This window comes from Podarcis pityusensis (genome assembly GCF_964106645.2).
Source record: "Podarcis pityusensis genome assembly, chromosome: 12".
In the NCBI taxonomy this organism is placed as follows: Eukaryota; Metazoa; Chordata; class Lepidosauria; order Squamata; family Lacertidae; genus Podarcis; species Podarcis pityusensis.
This window is the reverse complement of record NC_138037.1, coordinates 13,278,059-13,295,274: the sequence shown is the minus strand read 5'-3', so window position 1 is coordinate 13,295,274 and position 17,216 is coordinate 13,278,059. Positions and strand designations below refer to the sequence as shown.

Genomic DNA, 17,216 nt, shown 5'->3' with positions numbered 1-17,216 from the left:
CTTAAAGAGTTGAATCCACCGTTTCTGTTCTGTTTGGATGCACTGTTGCATTTCTGTATTTGTGGTGACTCCAACACTTCTAAATGCTGCAATGTATTCTTCACGAACTTCTGGTTTGGTTTCAGGATATGCCAATTTAATGATTCCTAAGCAAGCATCTCGAAGGCAGCGTGATAATATTACCAGTTCTTCTAACGTAAAAGGCATCATCGATGACTGCCTTGGACCTACAACTAGACAATACATAACTAGAAGTTATTTCTCCGGACCCAAACTACAAGACAGAACTGGAGGAGATATTTTGGATCTACAGTGGTGCCTCGCAAGACGAAATTAATCCATTTGTCTTGCGGTTTTTTCGTCTTGCGAAGCATGGCTATTAGCGGCTTAGCGGCTATTAGCGGCTATTAACGGCTTAGCGGCTATTAACGGCTTAGCGGCTTAGCGGCTTTAAGAAAAAGGAAACAAACTCGCAAGGACTCACAAGACGTTTCGTCTTGCGAAGCAAGCCCATAGGGAAATTCGTCTTGCGGAACGACAAAAAAACGGAAAACTCTTTCGTCTAGCGAGTTTTTCGTCTTGCGAGGCATTCGTCTTGCAGGGCACCACTGTATGCTAATATCTCTGGTTAGAATTAGGCCTCTTTGCTTTCAATGTAGCTAAGAGTTAGCTACATTTCTAATATAGCGGAATAAGTACAGGGCTTGTGTTATAACATTTTCGCATGCCAATTTTATACAAGCAGTGCAAGTCTAATAAAACCTTCCCTGTTGTTTTATCTATGACAATTCAGCAGCAATTTCAAAACTCAAGTTTGGCACTTTATTTTTAACCAGATCCATACAACTTCTAACCCAAAAAGCCCAACACACCTACAAACCATGTAGGGAAGCACCAGAATGCTCCTTTTTACTGCCTGGCTGCTTTCAATTGCCAAAATAAAGGATGCTTAAACACCCTGCAGATGACTATTGTGTGTCCAATGGGTTCTGTCCAGCTTGAAAGTCATAAGTTGCTACAGGCAGGCCTGAATAAAACCCCAGCAAATTTAGCATCATTTCCCCTCCACTCCTGAGAGATATTAAAGGGCAGGGACAGACAAACAACAGGAGAATATTTCAAAATTATGGTATAATTATAGCAACAACAAAACAATGAGACAACCAACAGTTACTCAGTTTTGTAGAATTTTGGGAAATACTGTACACTTCCAGCCCGGGTGTGTGTGGATAATACACATACACACACACGACCATGTGTTTATAACAACAATATGAGTTTTGAGGGAAAATATTTCACTAGACAAAAGCTGTTGAGGAGGATACTCTTACCTTCTATAGGATCACCAAAGAATTCATTATCATGTATAGAAATAAGTGAGTGACTAAACAAGGAACTAAAAAGATAAAAGAGAGGGATGATCCGACTAGAATCTTCTAAAGACATCGGTGAGCCACGTGATATCACCTGAAGGAGCGGCACCATAGACCTTAACAGAACAGAACAAAAGATGAAGAGCAGTCATTAATTTAATCTTAGGACCTGGGAACTGGGGGTGGGGGGGAGGACTTGAGGTGATTTTTATTTTCCCGATGCCACAATACGGAACAAGTTTAAAATGATGAAATATGCTTTTTAGAATCTGCAAATAATATTTTTGGGCCTTTGGATGAAGGGAGGTACACAAAATTATTAAATAAATAAATATTTATTTAACTTACTTATATTTAAAAGGTGGAAGATTCATAATTTATCTTTTAACATGGATTCTAATAAAATAATGCTGGCATTTATGTTTCTGTTTATATAATATTCTCAGGATGGTTATCACGCAGCTGAATATCCCAACGGAATATTAGGTATTTTCTGTCACTTAGCCAGGCGTTAAAAATGTTAAAAGCTATTTTATGAATATCTACAGAGAAGACACTAACATACCAGAATGTACAGACACTCATATTAAGACGTCTTAAATAGCATGTTCTAATTGGAAAAATGAGGTGCACTGAAGTTGAGGGGGGGAGGGGAACCAAAGCTACCGTATTTTTCGCTCTATAAGACACACCAGACCACAAGACGCACCTAGTTTTTGGAGGAGGAAAACAAGAAAAAAAATATTCTGAATCTCAGAAGCCAGAACAGCAAGAGGGATCGCTGCGCAGTGAAAGCAGCAATCCCTCTTGCTGTTCTGGCTTCTATGATAGCTGCGCAGCCTGCATTCACTCCATAAGACACACACACATTTCCCCTTACTTTTTAAAAGGGAAAAAGTGAGTCTTATAGAGCAAAAAATACGGTAAATTCCCAGGTGGATGGGCAGACGTGATAGGTGTATCAGTGCATCACAGTACTTATAGAGACTGATGCAACTTCAGGATCAAGAGCCAGCATGAACAACCATATTTTGGCCTAGAAAGGTTAAAAAATATAATTTCATTTCATCTTATGCAAGCTAAGTTGGTTTATCAATAATAATATCTAGCTCAGTAGTGAAATTCCGCAAGTGTAAAAGGGCTGCCCCCCATTAAAGAAATAATAACTCCCATTCATGTGTTTGCTCCTCCACATAATCAACATGGTATGGAAAAGAGAGCATACATGAGTAAACTCACCTTGGGCTGCATTCCCAGTTATCCATATAAATATGCTTTTTTAAAAGTGTATTTTGTTTTTAGATGATGCCTAGGTGTGTTAAGAACTAAGAAGAGCCTTGTTGAATCAGACCAAAAGCCCATCTAGCGCCCAGCATCCTGTTCTCAGTGGCCAACAAGATGCCTTCGGGAAGCCCGCAAACTAGACGTCAGGCATCGTTTTAGAGGAAACTTCCTTCTTCATTCTCACATAAGAGGAAGTGCCTCTTATGATGGCACCTCCTGTCTCCAACACACCTCCCATTTATTTTCGCACACTGTTTGGTTCTGCACTGGCACACACTGCTCCATTTACATTTAGATTATTAATGAATATGACATACCCAGTAATCATTCGTGTAGTCATTGAGGAGATTAAATACCAAAGATGCCTCAGGAACCTGGCATTAAAAGCCAAGCTGTACAGAAGTCTAAAAAGGAAAAAAGGAAACAGGTTGAAGAATATCGTGTGGGTAATAAAAAGCATTTCTGTCAACTTTCATTTCAATATTTATCTCAAAGCAACATGCCTAAATAGGTATTCTTTCCAGCACTAGTCAACTCGCTTTATTTTATCTCTGTTTTAACTGTACAGATGCCTTCCAAATGTAAAGACGATAGCACTCATTTACCATGCTACAAGTAATCAGAGATGATCTGTTAACCTGTTCTTCTATGCTTCACTAATCATTACAGGGCCCTTCCAAATTATAGTTGTAGTTAGTCACATGTATTCAATTTATTACACAAAAGCTGCTGTGAACGGTGATATTATGGGAAGACCTTCAACAGAATTATAACCTTCCTGCAACTTTTCAAAAACATTGAGCTTCCGTGCAAAAAACGTTTCACATATTCAAGAACTACTACATGTATTTTTCCATATCTTAAGCCATAAGAGCCTATGGAATTTCCAAGATCACTGAGAAAGTGAATAAAGGTCTTAGTATGGTTTGGTTCTGTAACACTTACCGTAACCGTAATGTGTATCTCCCTAAGGCAGGTGTGCAGAACCTCAGGTCCACAGGCTTAACTAGGACTGCCAGGCCTCACCATTTGGTCTATAGGGGGTTTCCCCAAAATTGTGCTCACCTGATATAGGACAGGTATTCCTACGGGGCCGAACTGAAAAGGAAGAACTGGGAGCGCACCAATTCTTCCTTTCCATCCACTGGCACCTTTTTCTCTCACCCAGTGGCAACAGCAAAAGGTGTTAAAAATTTAAAGCACTGAATTATATTCTGAAATAAATAATTATAGCTGAAAATAAATAAAGGTAGGTGGCCCCAGGCACCTGTCAAAATGGCCTGAGTTGGTGGTGGAGTTTTAGATCCACTTCCCAACCCAACTAAGAAGGAAAGCGTCCAGGAAGCCAGCAAATTCCTTCCAAAGCTACATCTACTATTACCAATCCCAAAAGGAAAAGCTTTGAAATTCCCAGCAAAGTGCGCCCTTATCTACAACCACAGCTCTATAAACAATTAACGCTTAAAGAATTCAAATGAAATTAAAACAAGATTTAAATGGCCTTTTTCCATTTCTGGCAGCTATTGTAAAGCAGCATAACCCAATTACTTATGTACATTAACACATCTCACCCAACACATATTATCTGTTAGGATATTTTATTTTCTCTAGCTTTTAGTAGCATTTGATTGTACTGCTGTTTTATTACTGTCTGCTAATGGAGTCAGTTTTAGTATTTTGCTTTAATTGTTGTAATTTGAATATACGTATTGTTTTAAAATGTTATTAGCCAACTTGAGAGTCTTTAACTGAGAAACAAAATAAAAATATTTTAAATAGAACAAATATGGGATAACTAGCTTCAAATAATGGGGAGTTGGAAGGAGGAATTATCCAATTTCAGCTTGAACTACTGGGCTGCCAAAGGCCTCCAAGGCTTTGTCTTTATTTATTTTACATCTCTTAAGTTTAAGGGAAGAGTTGGGTAAAGCACAGCAATTTTATGTGAATCCTGCAGATTCTCTAAGCAAGCATCTAGTTGTTCACAAAGAGTACATGATTTGTGTGTGTCTGGCAGAAGGGTATCTTGTGCACCCTTGGCTTCTCTTTTTTTATTAAAAAAGTGTAAAATTATTTATGTTGGAATGGGAGAGATTAAATGACCCATTAAGCTTTATTTAGCTGAGGTGATGCTGTAAGTTAATTAGTTAAAGGCAAGATTTTCTGGCTAGGTCATAAATTGGGCCCAGTTTCCCACAGAGACCATTTAAGTTAATGAAGAGAATACAATAGAATGAGACAAGCTCATACAGCTGGATAAAAGGTCACCACAGTAGGGAAACACATTTTGACACTTCCTTCAAACTGGAAGGTGCTACAGGTAGAAGATAACAGATGTGACTGCAATTACGTAAGATTAAGTGAGCCATTCGGATACACCAGCAAAGAACTGTAAACAAATGCTGCCTTTCTGCTAATGCCTGTCCAGGGCGTCTATCCTGCACAAACAAGCAAGACACTCTCTAGATATTTTTATGCAGTGTGGCATGCGGATTTTAACACAAGTTCAGAATAGTAATTTCACGATACATTGATAAATGTTCTTCACTTTGCAAAGAACGTTTCCGTGAAGCACAACTGCTTCCCAGAGGTGCCTTGAACAGTTTCTCTGAAAACATGGGTTCTCTCTAACTAGAAAGGTGAATATTCCCGAGTCTCATCTGCCTAATGTTAGAAGATGAGCAGCTCTCATCAGGGTGGATTTGATTTAAATCAAATTGATTTAAACCACGAATTAAATCACAATTTAAATCACTAGTCAGTAAGACTTGATTTGAATCTTTTTTTTTACAAAAAGATATAATCTTAATATTTACAACCAGATGGTGTACTTTATTGGAAGGAGAAAAATAATCATTTCCTTAATAACAATTTAAACAATTTATTTAACTGAAACAATAACATTACAGCATATGTATCCATGTTTGTTAACTGATGTGGTTAAACAATTTTTTTTAAAAAAAAACTTAGACTGAGTTTTAGCACACATGAAAAACTTAAAAGAAAATCTTATTTCCTGATGAATAGCCTTTGGACTATAATGTAACATAAATAGAAAACTATATTTAGAAAGATTTTTCCGCCAAAAGCATTTTATTTTAAAAAATTCAATTTAAATTAAAAAAATCTGATTTAAATAAAAAAATATGGGATTGCTTGCATGCAAAGCATGTGCTCTACAGCCCTTGTATGTCCTTCCAGTTGCTGCTGTACGACAAATTCCATCAACCCCAATCAACGACATACAATATACGATATCTTTATTGTCATTGTCTCATACAGAACAATGAAATTGGAAATCTACATAAAACATTCAAAAAACCCCAAAAACTCTGAAACCCCATTTTAAAATACAATATACTATAAAGACTCCTTATGCTGCGTCTAGAACCAGAATTGCATTTGCGTAGAAACTGTTTCTCAGGCAGCTAGTCCTGGTCTTTATAACCCTATACCTTCTTCCAGAAGGCAGAAGCTGAAAGAGATCATTACCGGGGTGCGTACTATCCTGCGCTATCTCTGCATCTTTCTTATGGCACCTGACAGCATAGTCAATAGTGAGGGATGATGGGAACCACAGTCCAGCAACATCTTCAAAGCCAAAGGTTAGCCACCCCGCACTAGTCTCAATCTGTTTTTGTCTAGTCAACAGAAAAATCCAGAATCCTCTACAGGATGTTCCTGAGAGCCCCCTTCCAAGCCTAAATTTGGTTCTAGCTACCCATGGTTCCAGCCTAGCCCTGACCCAAAGAAGGTGCAGCACACAGCTATAGCTCATACCTCCTATGCCTCACATTTCCATGCTCAACATGGAACCAGTAAATACCAATCAAGTTTTTCCTTTCCAAACTGGGAAAAAACAAAACCCAGCAAGCAACTTGTGAATTATTCAGCAATTCCAATATCTGATTTTGCAGAAATATGGTGTGCATTTAACTTTGACCGACTAAAAATGTAACATTATAGGCATAACAAAATAGTAGCTGAGGGATGGTTGTCTACAATTCCATCGGACAAAGTCATCTCTCATAGCCATATGTAACCAGGAATAAAAGCAGTAATTCATTATTTTACTTCTGGCTGGTACTTCTGAAAATTTCAGTCTATTCTGAATTTCTATCCATCTTGACAGGCAACAAGCAGACAGGAAATAAAATTAGAAGGCAGACAATTCAAATTAATTTTACCAAAAAAAGCAAAAAACCCAGAAGAGAGTTCTAGATGAAATGAAATTAGCAAGCACTACAAAGAATAGTCACATGGGTTTTATGAAAACATTCAGTTATTTGACTACAATAGCACATTGGCAAAGATGGATTAGAGGTGTAAGAACTAACTGCTTAAGAACAAATGGTCATTTTCTTTAGGCACAATTTATTCCAAAATTGCTTTTCTCTGTACACCTGGTGCTTCGCAGTGCTGACACAACACAGAAATAGACTCAGTAGCATAATATAGTCCTAGTTATTCTAGAATCTATCCTGACATTCCCATTTACTGAAAAATCAAATAGGCAGTTAAAAGGAACTAGTACAGACATATACATGGGAGGAGAGTATGGCTGCAATCTAATATTCAATTACCTAGAAGTAAGACTCACTGAAATCAATGGGACTTCCTTCTGGGTAGACATTGTGCTAAATTGTTTTTCTCAATTAGAACAGGGGTGGGGAACCTTTGGCCCATCAGGGAGTTCAATTCGGCCCGTGAGACCATTTTCCCCACACCACGCCCACTCATCCATCAGATGATGTCACATATGATATCAGCTGACAGGCAGCACCTTCTCCTTTGAGTGGGCAAGCAGATCCTGTACAAAGCAGGTTTCTTTGCCTGCCCCCCGCCTGCTTCAAGTAGAAGTGCTTTGAGGAAGTCCACAGACTCCGGCGGGTTTAAATACACACAGTAACTGTGCCCTTCCATCATACAGATACTCCATGTATCTCATCTGTTTATTACATTTATATCCCACCTTTTTTCCATCATGGAGCTCCAGATGGCATACATAGGACACCCAGGCAGTTTCCCACTCAGGAACAGACCAGACCCAGATCTCTTAAGCTTCAGCAAAGTTGCTGTATCCTCCAGACCATGCCCCGGATCCTCCTAACTCCTAACTTGAAGACAAAGGTAAAAGGCAGGGAATAGAGACACTGACCAGTGCTACTGCTTGCCTCTGATCTTTATTGCTTTCTCACAGCACACACTCAAGGCCTGTGCACTCACTGCAGCCTGACCTGTAGCAATGCCCTGTGCTTACATTGGCACAAATACTAGCACAGCAACAAAGAGTCTTCCGTCTACCAAATGGCTGCGAAGATAAGGAAATATTTATTTCATCAGCTTTGCAAGTGTGAACACACCACAAAGATGTTAGGACTGCACTCTTAACCTGCCCTTATGTGTAACTCTGCTTTTTGCATAAAAAAGGGAAAGCATAGTATGTTGAACTCTATAGTTAATGGTAACAGATCAATAAAAATGTATTTAATAGAGAGCAGTAAATACAATATTTTAATTCTTCCATAGAGAACAACTTTCCCAGAAACGGAACTGGAAATCAGTATATTGCTCTAATTGAATACTTTGGTCTTGGAGTGTAGTAGGGCATTCCAACAATACGAACACCATTTTTCATTTAGTATTCCACCCCTCATAACTAGAAAATAAAAAATAGAAAGGGGTGATCAAGAAAGGAGGGTAGAGCGCCCTTATTTTTACTGACTGATTCCATAAAAGTGAATTTATGCAGGTACACATATCCTGCATGCCAAGGTGCACCTGCCAGAAATCTCTCCTTTGTCACCCAAAGAAGAGAAAGGCAGGCAGTAAAACAATTAAAAGCAGGCCCCTTTGGGTTAAAGGTGAGCTGTGGGTCTGAAAGGGCTGCCAGCCTAACATGCACACAATTAAAGTTAACCACTTTCATAACCTGGAAGCAAAACCAAATAAATTCACACAAAGAACTACAGGATTTTAAGCACAGCTCCTTGGAGGAAATAGAGGCTGTCGTCATACAATTAAGGCTATAGAAACGTCACTAATTAAGCACCTTTACTGCACAGTTCACCAATAAACCACAAGTCAGAGCAATGGTCCATTTAAATCCCTTAATTACTATCCAAGGCAATAGACCACTTGCAATAAAGAGAGGCATACTAATTCAGCTTCTGCTATGATCTCCAGGTCTCACATCCTGTTCTAATGCCATTAGTTGACAAAGAACTAATTACCCTAATCAAGTGATCACAGTTTCACTGACATCTTACTTCCTTGAGTAGCTGTAAACACCAGTGGGCTAAAGAGACTACACCACTTAGCTTTCTATATCGTTGTTTACCAAGCAGTTTGAGTCAACTGTAGTAGGGCATTCCCAAAATACCAGGAGTATTTATGGTATTCCCAGTAACTGTGCAATTCACCACTTCTTGTGAGTTTAAAATTAAAGAGGCTGCTGTACCACTTATTCATGGGGGGGGGGGTGTCAGCCAACGCCAATCACTACCTCTTGTATTGGTCAGTATTTTATGAAGGTCCACAGTTACATTTAATGTTTAAGTCTTTCTAATCAACACCTCTCACATTTAGCTAACCCCTTAAAGAGGCAGGCCAGGGTTTTTAGTTTGTTCCCCTGCGTTAATAGCTGGACCCACCCACAAAGATATATCAATAAACTGTTTTTGAAACTAACCTATCACCACCACAGCCCCATAGGGCATGTGGAGCTGCTGTTTGAGAAAAGTTTAGCTTAGCCAGCTGGATTCATGTACACCAAGTTCTGAGAGAACTGTGCAGACTACCTATGCACTTCCAGGTGTGTCCCCCCCCCTTAAATTGTATACAGGCAGCGACCAATTTGAGCCAGGATTACGTCCCAGTCTCCCATGTGCATTGGCAGGGCCCACGTAAGGTGGCCTGCCCTGTTCTACCCCTGCCCTCCATTGTGATGTTTTTACGACATTTTCAGGGCACTCCCAGATTCAGAGCAATGCACATGTGCATAGTCACGTGCATATCAGACACGCCTAAAATGGTCACTGCCTGTATTAGATATAATTAAATTTTATGGTTTTATACATGTAATGTGCCCTGCAATCAGTTATGACAACGAGCGGCTTAACGTATTTTAAATAAACAAAAATGCACCCTTGGGCTTAGAAAACTAGATTCATGTTTATTAGGATTCCGAGTGATAAGACTACACATTTCTATCCACTCATCTAACAAGTGTACTACCGGCAATTTTTATAAAGCTTGTAGTGCTGCATTTGTATTCCTAATGTGAGTTGGCTATTCCATAGAAAGCATGGAAAGCCTTCATGCTGCTTTAGCAACTAGCCTGCTTATTTCACTTAAAAACAGTGAGCAAGGCACGTTCCATTGCCATACCCATGTGAATAATGTTGTTCAACTGGTCTGGGATGGAGTCCTGCCCAATAATTCACAGGTGATAAGTGCTTGAAGGGTTAACGGCTAATGTGGGCAAAAGGTAACGGTCAGCAGCTTGGCTAAGTTGTCAAGGTGGCATCAAAAAATTCTTATAAAATTCCAAAATCCACATTAGGGCAATATCTTTTTTAAAAGCCAGATGAGTTCTGGAGAACTCAGAAGCTTGCGCACTATTTTTGACACATTTTGGTTGGCCTAAGAGGTATTTCCCCATTATGGAATTTCCTACTGACCAACAGCACTACCTTTACTTTTAAAACAAATAGCTTACACTTAAGCTGCAGAAAGAGATGGAATCGCAAGAATATAAACGAGCCTGCAGGACCATCTACTTCAGCATCCTGTTCTCACAATGGTCTACTAAATACCCCTGGTAGGGTACATGGGAAACCCACAACAGTTAAGATCTAAATTAGTTTAAGATGGGAAGCTCTTTGCCTCCTGGTTCCCAAACATCTAGAGATCCCTACCACAGCCTTGTTTTGAAGGTTCTCTCAGCAAGTGCTGAGTCAACGAAATAAAATGATCTGTTTCTATATCAAAGCAACCAAGGATCTCAGTTTTACCAAAAAGTGTCAAAATCAAAGAGAACTGCCCTATATCCTAAAATACCCAGCAGATGAAGTTAGACAACAGATCAACAGAGCCAGACTTATACCCAGAGAGAACTTGCTGCAAGACAGACCCAAAAAAGAAAATAACAGAACACCTCTAGTCATCACATACAGCTCCCAAGTTAAAACAGTACAACGCATCATCAGAGATCTACAACCTCTCCTGGACAATGACAGTTCTCTTTCTCAAGCTCTGGGAGGAAGACCTTTCATTGCCTACAGACAGCCACCCAATCTTAAACAACTCCTAACCCACAATAATACTACAACCAGACTTAACACGGACACTGGCACCAGAGCCTGCAATAAACCCAGATGCCAACTTTGCTGCCACATACACCCGGACAACACCATTACTGGCCCCAACAACATCACACATACCATCTCGGGACTATTCAATTGCTCATCATCTAACATTGTGTATGGCATCAAATGCCAACAGTGTCCTTCAGCTCTCTATATTGGACAAACAGGCCAAACCTTACGCCAAAGAATAAATGGACATAAATCTGACATCAAGAATCACAAAACAGAGAAACCAGTAGGAGAACACTTCAATCTCCCAGGACATTCTATACAAGATCTCAAAGTAGTTGTTTTACTACAAAGGAATTTCAGAAATAGACTGGAAAGAGAAGCTGCTGAATTGCAACTCATTACCAAACTTAAAACCATGGAGAGACCTGGTTTGAACAAAGACATTGGATTCTTATCCCATTATACATGACTAAGCCATTTCTCACCTTCTCACCCCTTGCCTTTTCCTGTAAGACCTATTACAGTCGTTAAGAGTCGTCAGCAGGCTCATCTCAGCTATCTGCCAATCTCCCATTCCCACCACCCTTCTGAGTAATACCCCTCCCCACCTTCTCACTATATAGAAGGATCTGGCAACTTCTGTTTCAGTGTATCTGAAGTGTGCTTGCACACGAAAGCTCATACCAAGAACTAACTTAGTTGGTCTTAAAGGTGCTACTGGAAGGATTTTTTTTATTTTGACTATGGCAGACCAACACGGCTACCTATCTGTAACTGCCCTATATCCTGTTGTCCTTAGTAGATTTCTAGGGCTTCTGGACAGTGAACTTCCAAATAATTCCAACACATACTGCTGATGAAGTTGAGTTAACATAGGACCAGTGTTTCAGGCACGCAGGAAAGAAAGCCAGAATTGCCCCTAAATTTGTAGATTTATGTCTGCAAATGCACTTTTCTTTTTTTTAGACTTACCTGACTTTTGGCACCATCATTCGGTGCTGCACCATCAATGTGTGACAGATGGAAGCCATCAGAGTAAAAACTTCTTCACTAGCTGAATCTCTCCAAACCATGTTTAGCAGAGTGTTTGTCTGCTGCTTTGTATCCAGTTTTGAAAGACACTCTTCAGTTATATATTGGACTGATATTCTTCCATCTCCCTGCAAAAGGAAAAAAAATGGTTTTTTAACATCTCAAAGAATCTGTGCTTTTTAAATAATGATGCATATTAACCTCTTTTGGGTGGGAGGAGCTAACAAGCCTCAAAGCACTTATTGCAATTTTCAGCAAAAGCAGGATATCAGTTCTACTTTCTAAATGGATTTGGAAATGCAAAGATACGCTTCTGAATCCCACAGTACATGGAAGAGGCTGGTACTATATTAGTCCTTCTGTTCAAGGCAAGCCACACCACCTAAAAGGCAGGTGGAGGGGAGAGAACTCAGTCACAGATCAGCACCAGCCATGCAGTAAGGGGGGGGGGGGGATTTAGTCTCTTTCTCTGAAGGGCTGTTCCATTGTTCTATCTGGGTTCCTTGTCTACTACCCTAGTACTAGATGAATAATAAAGAAGGCTGCCATGAAGAAAAGCCCTGCAATACTTGTATAATCAGTTTGAAGATTACAACGTAGTACAGCAATGGCCTGCCGCTCCAGTATGTTGGATCTCTGCACACACCTGGGTGAGTAAAGAAAGCATCACTCTATGGACAACCTGAAACAGCATTGGGAATCTTTTTCGGCCCAAGGGCTACATTCCCCCACCCAGGAAGGCAGGCACACATGCAACATCCCATTCACATAATTCAATTCATCCACACACCCACACCCATCCACACACACTGCAGCCATGCAAAATCTAGTGTGATTCCAACAAAGAGGCCATGAGCCAGAGGACCCCTGACCTAAAAGAGTAAAATATTGAACTTTCCACACTGTATTGCGGCTCTTGTTCTACAAAGTTTCACCTAATGTTTTGGTTAACCACTGAAAGCTAATTTCCAAGTATTCAAATTCTTCAGAAATGTGGTTTCAAGTCTTGGTTAACTTATGCCAGATCTTCACTTTTTAGTTATTTCACTTTGTGTCCTTGGCTTTATTAACAAATTATATTCAAGCAAGATACCCAATAAAGATAGTGTTTAAAGACCAGAGTTATTTTTCATTTGTGCATTTTCAAGGTCAGTTTTCCAAAAGCATATAAGAAACATAACAATGACTTAATTCTCAAATCTGAACATCTATTAAAAAAAACCCTAAATAGTAACGACTAGTTTAAAGCCTGTTGTAAAAAAAGAGTGACTACTAGCATGTGTCCAAGTGCAATGTGTGATGCCTAATACCAGCAACTTTAATATTTTTTACTACCTGAAATTGACAAATCAGGCTTCTATTTATAAATGCATACAAAGAGCAGTGAGGCTTTTATACACCACCTCACTGATCTCTCTGAACAGTCATTAAATTCTATGCCCCCATTAGAATTCCATTCTCTTCCACAATAAATCACAGTACATTATGCAGCCACCTGTGTAATGTGCTATTTGACTGCAATTGACATGCCTAGCCATGAAAAAGCCACTGTAAGCAGTCTGCAACAAAACACCTGGAAATGAGGTGGGTTGGGAGAGGCACTGCACACAATATTCGAAGTTAAACACACACAAAACGTTAAACATTTGTGCTTCCCCACACAGAAAATACAAGGGAAACTGTAAACTGTCCACATGTAAATAGATCCAAGCCAAATATAAGTTAACTACTGCCAATATATTTTGCTGCAAAAGCCAAAGAAGAATGGAGTATTACAGAAGAGGAAGCCTACTCCAAGCTTGAGTGTGCAATTTCTTCTGACATTTAATACCTACAGGCATGGAAGTCATCTTGCTAATTCCTTCATCTTCATCTTCAGAGTCACTGGTTGAATCTTGGCAGTCTGCCCCTGACGCAGACACCGGTAACTGAGAAAGAAATGTCTGAAGTACTCGCAGGTACACAAGCAGCCCTTCTTCTGAAAGAGATCCTATATTGAGGAAAAGATTAAATACAGAATAAAGAACACAGAAATACTGAGCAGGGATCACTTATGACTCTTTGTAAGAAACTGAACACACCCGCTGCTGATACTGTGCACATTTTAGGGATAAGTAATATATATATGGTTCATAGGCCACATGGTGTGCAGATTTTTCAAATCTTGAGATTCTGGGCTTTCTTAAGTTTTTAAGACCTCACTGTTGTCAATATTTAAACATGAGAACCTAAAAACAATGATTAAATTATGCATTGGGTTTCTGAGATCAGTAAAGAACCAAAACCACGTATTTATTCTATTGCGAATATCACAATCACCGTGCATTTTTATAACAGTATGAAGTCAACCTGCTAAATTTTCACTGGGATGTTCAAGGTTGAAAGTAGGAATGTGACCAAAGACCAGTCAATTAACTCTCAGTTTAACATACCTCACAAAGGTCTTAAGGTGAACAATGCAGTGAATCGCAATGTAATCTGCCTTAAGGCCTTTGGAGGAAAGATAGGCTGTCGTAGAAGAGGCATAATAGTTGTAATAATAATAATGTTTGCAACTGTAAAGCACCTAGCCAGCTACTGCAGGGACAGCATATAACAAATGGATACTTTAACTGATTAAATATGCTTTACATACCTAAATATGTTTCCCCAACAGTTAGAACAACGTAGAAAAGCCAAGGAGCTCTCTCACTTTTCCTCAAACGCCTGCTTTCTGTTATCAATAGTGCATTCAAAAAGAGTTCATAAGGAAAACAGGTCTTCACATCTGCAAGCGCTGGAATGATGAAATGAAATATCTGATCTGTAAAAGGTGCTGCCAGGAATTCTTCTGTAAAAGCAGCAAAATTCTGTTGCCTGCAGAAGGTAAAGAAAGGATTCTCTTTATGGGAAATGTGAACATACCTTTCCACCACTACATTGACAATACAATAAAATATTCAAGTTTGGAAATATATTTTACCCATTGGGATTTTTTTCTTTGTAATTGTCAAGGCGCATTTTATTAAATCTGTTTCTACCCTCTTGTTACTGTATTTATTTTTGCTAAACAAGTCTGCAGAACAGTAATAAGAGGCTGTTTCAAGACTAGAAAGAGATGATCTAGTCATTCCACAAAGCTTTACATATTTGTTCCATTAGTACCTATTAGTACTTTGCCATGGTAAGGGGAAAAAATTAAACTAATACATACCAATGCACAACTAAATATGCTTACCTGGCATTTTCTGGACAGGAGCTATAATTAAAGTGCAATGGTTTCAGAACATTCTCTAACAATATTTTTGCAATAGGAACTCGAGACACATCAGAATACTCAATACTTGATGGAAGCTTGTTATTTATTAGCAGATAAAGAGACCTGTAGTATCCTGAAAGAAAAAGAATTCAAGCATTTGTACCCATTTTAAGGCATACATTTATTTTTAAACAATAAAATTATTTTACAACTGACTAAAATATATTTCAGAGGCAGAGGCATGTCAAAGGTCGCACAAACACAACTAAGAGTCTTGTAGGATGCCAAGTAACAGCTTTTCTGGGCCAAAGACCACATTGTGAGATGTGCTTTAATATAGTAACTATAATTTTAGCAGCATAGCTGATAAACTAGAAAAAAAACTGGCAACTGATCTCATCTAGTTAATCAAATCCAAAAATTAGTGCCAATTCAAAGCACTGGCTCTTCAAAACACCAGCTAAATCTGCTGTTTCATAGTATTATGGAATTTGAGCCTAGCAGTCCATGGTTTTACAATTGCAAAAAAGAATGTTAAAAGGACTCTGCATTAAACACTTACAAGCTATTCTTAAGGATGAATGTTCTCAGTGCAGCTAACAATAAGGCAATATGAACATTAAAGCTATCACAAGTTAAAATAACAAGAGTAAAAAATAACACACACATTAAAAAAAAACCTGAATAAAGCATCAGGAAGCATTTGAAAACATATACAACCATCTGCAAAGCATTAACACTTACAATATTTCAATAAGAAACAGCATTTTCGAAGACATAAGATTATGTTTCATTTCAATATTACTGCAATATTCACAATTGTTGGGTATTATTGTAAATGTAGCTCATTCACAAAGCTGGCAGCTGTTACATATTCAAAGTTCAATAAAATTTTGAAAAGCAATCATTACACGAACCTTTTTGAATCACGTAGTGCAAGATTTGTTCAATTATTGATGCTACATAGTTAGCATCTTGTAAAACAGGCAAATAGGTATTCTCAGATGAAAATACTTCAAGCATCCTCATAGGAAGTGCAACATTCAGACTGTCATCATTGCAGTTTTGCAGCAATCTATGACAAAAATAAAACTTGTCACTCAAATGGTATAGCTTCTCCCTTCAAGCGAAAAAGGAATACAGTTCTAACTTGCAAACAATGAAGAAAGATTTCAGACCTCAGAGTTCAAAAGAAAACGTAAAGTGCTCTTGTCCATAGAGCCAACTGGGGCTAAAGACCTCAAGATGGCCATTTAACATATTTAATATAGATTTGTAGCCTTAAGTGAGCTAATTCAGTTAAGGAACATGGTTAAGTCCGCAGTGAGCTGATTAAGTTTATTTGTTTTTACCTGCAACATAAGCCCAACAGCCTTTTTATCTGGAACAGGCATGTAAGTTTCTCAGGGCCATCAAGCTGCTTCACAAACTGAGAATTCTGCTTAATCAAGTTCTGACATATCCATATCTGGAGATGAGGGAAAAAGACATCCGCAGATACAAGTGTTAAAATGCTCTAAAAAGTAACACTGGTGCTTTTTGTGACTGTTCACGTACATAAAGCATGCACGAGCATCTAAAGCAAGAATGCGGACCTGTGGCCTCCAAATGTTTTCAGATTTTTATCTCTCTTCATACCGCACCTTGGCCATGCTGGATATGACTGATGGAAGCTAAAGTCTGGAGGGCCAAAGATTCCTCCTGATCTAAAGAAACACCTCTTGTACCTCAAGATGAATCAATGGAGGCCCTTCCTCAAGTGTTTCTAATCTCAAATGCTGAGAGGGCTTTCGCCATGATGTGCCCTGCCCCTGGCCTTAGCTATGGAACACTCTCCTTAGAAACGTATGACCAACATAATGTCTGCTTGGTGCCAAGCTGAGATTGTTTTCCTCTCCCAGACCTTTATTTCTAATTCTTCATTAGCATCATGTAAGACTGTTAATCCCCACCTGCCCCCAAGCAGAA

At 38.9% G+C, this 17,216-nt stretch overlaps 1 protein-coding gene and 1 long non-coding RNA gene across 4 annotated transcripts in view; one reads left to right on the top strand and one right to left on the bottom strand.

Moving 5' to 3' along the window:
* Positions 1–12,885, top strand: part of LOC308459176 — a 52,514-nt gene extending 39,629 nt beyond the window's left edge. The window contains exon 5 of one of the 2 annotated variants that reach the window (XR_013977851.1): positions 12,530–12,885. This is a non-coding gene — a long non-coding RNA (uncharacterized lncRNA). Of the gene's footprint in view, positions 1–6,122; positions 6,438–12,529 lie in introns of those variants that run through there. The other variant, XR_013977852.1, reaches the window with a different exon arrangement.
* Positions 1–17,216, bottom strand: part of UBE3C (ubiquitin protein ligase E3C) — a 58,725-nt gene that overhangs the window by 30,389 nt on the left and 11,120 nt on the right. For both annotated transcript variants that reach the window (XR_013977812.1, XM_080974010.1), the window contains exons 5-13: positions 16,601–16,716; positions 16,166–16,323; positions 15,228–15,381; positions 14,646–14,866; positions 13,846–14,000; positions 11,951–12,138; positions 2,975–3,061; positions 1,332–1,489; positions 1–233 (exon numbers count right to left, since the gene is read on the bottom strand). Coding sequence is in view for 1 of the 2 variants with exons in the window: in XM_080974010.1 (XP_080830136.1) it covers positions 1–233; positions 1,332–1,489; positions 2,975–3,061; positions 11,951–12,138; positions 13,846–14,000; positions 14,646–14,866; positions 15,228–15,381; positions 16,166–16,323; positions 16,601–16,716 (1,470 nt within the window). In the remaining variant the exon portion in view is untranslated. The remainder of the gene's footprint in view (positions 234–1,331; positions 1,490–2,974; positions 3,062–11,950; positions 12,139–13,845; positions 14,001–14,645; positions 14,867–15,227; positions 15,382–16,165; positions 16,324–16,600; positions 16,717–17,216) is intronic.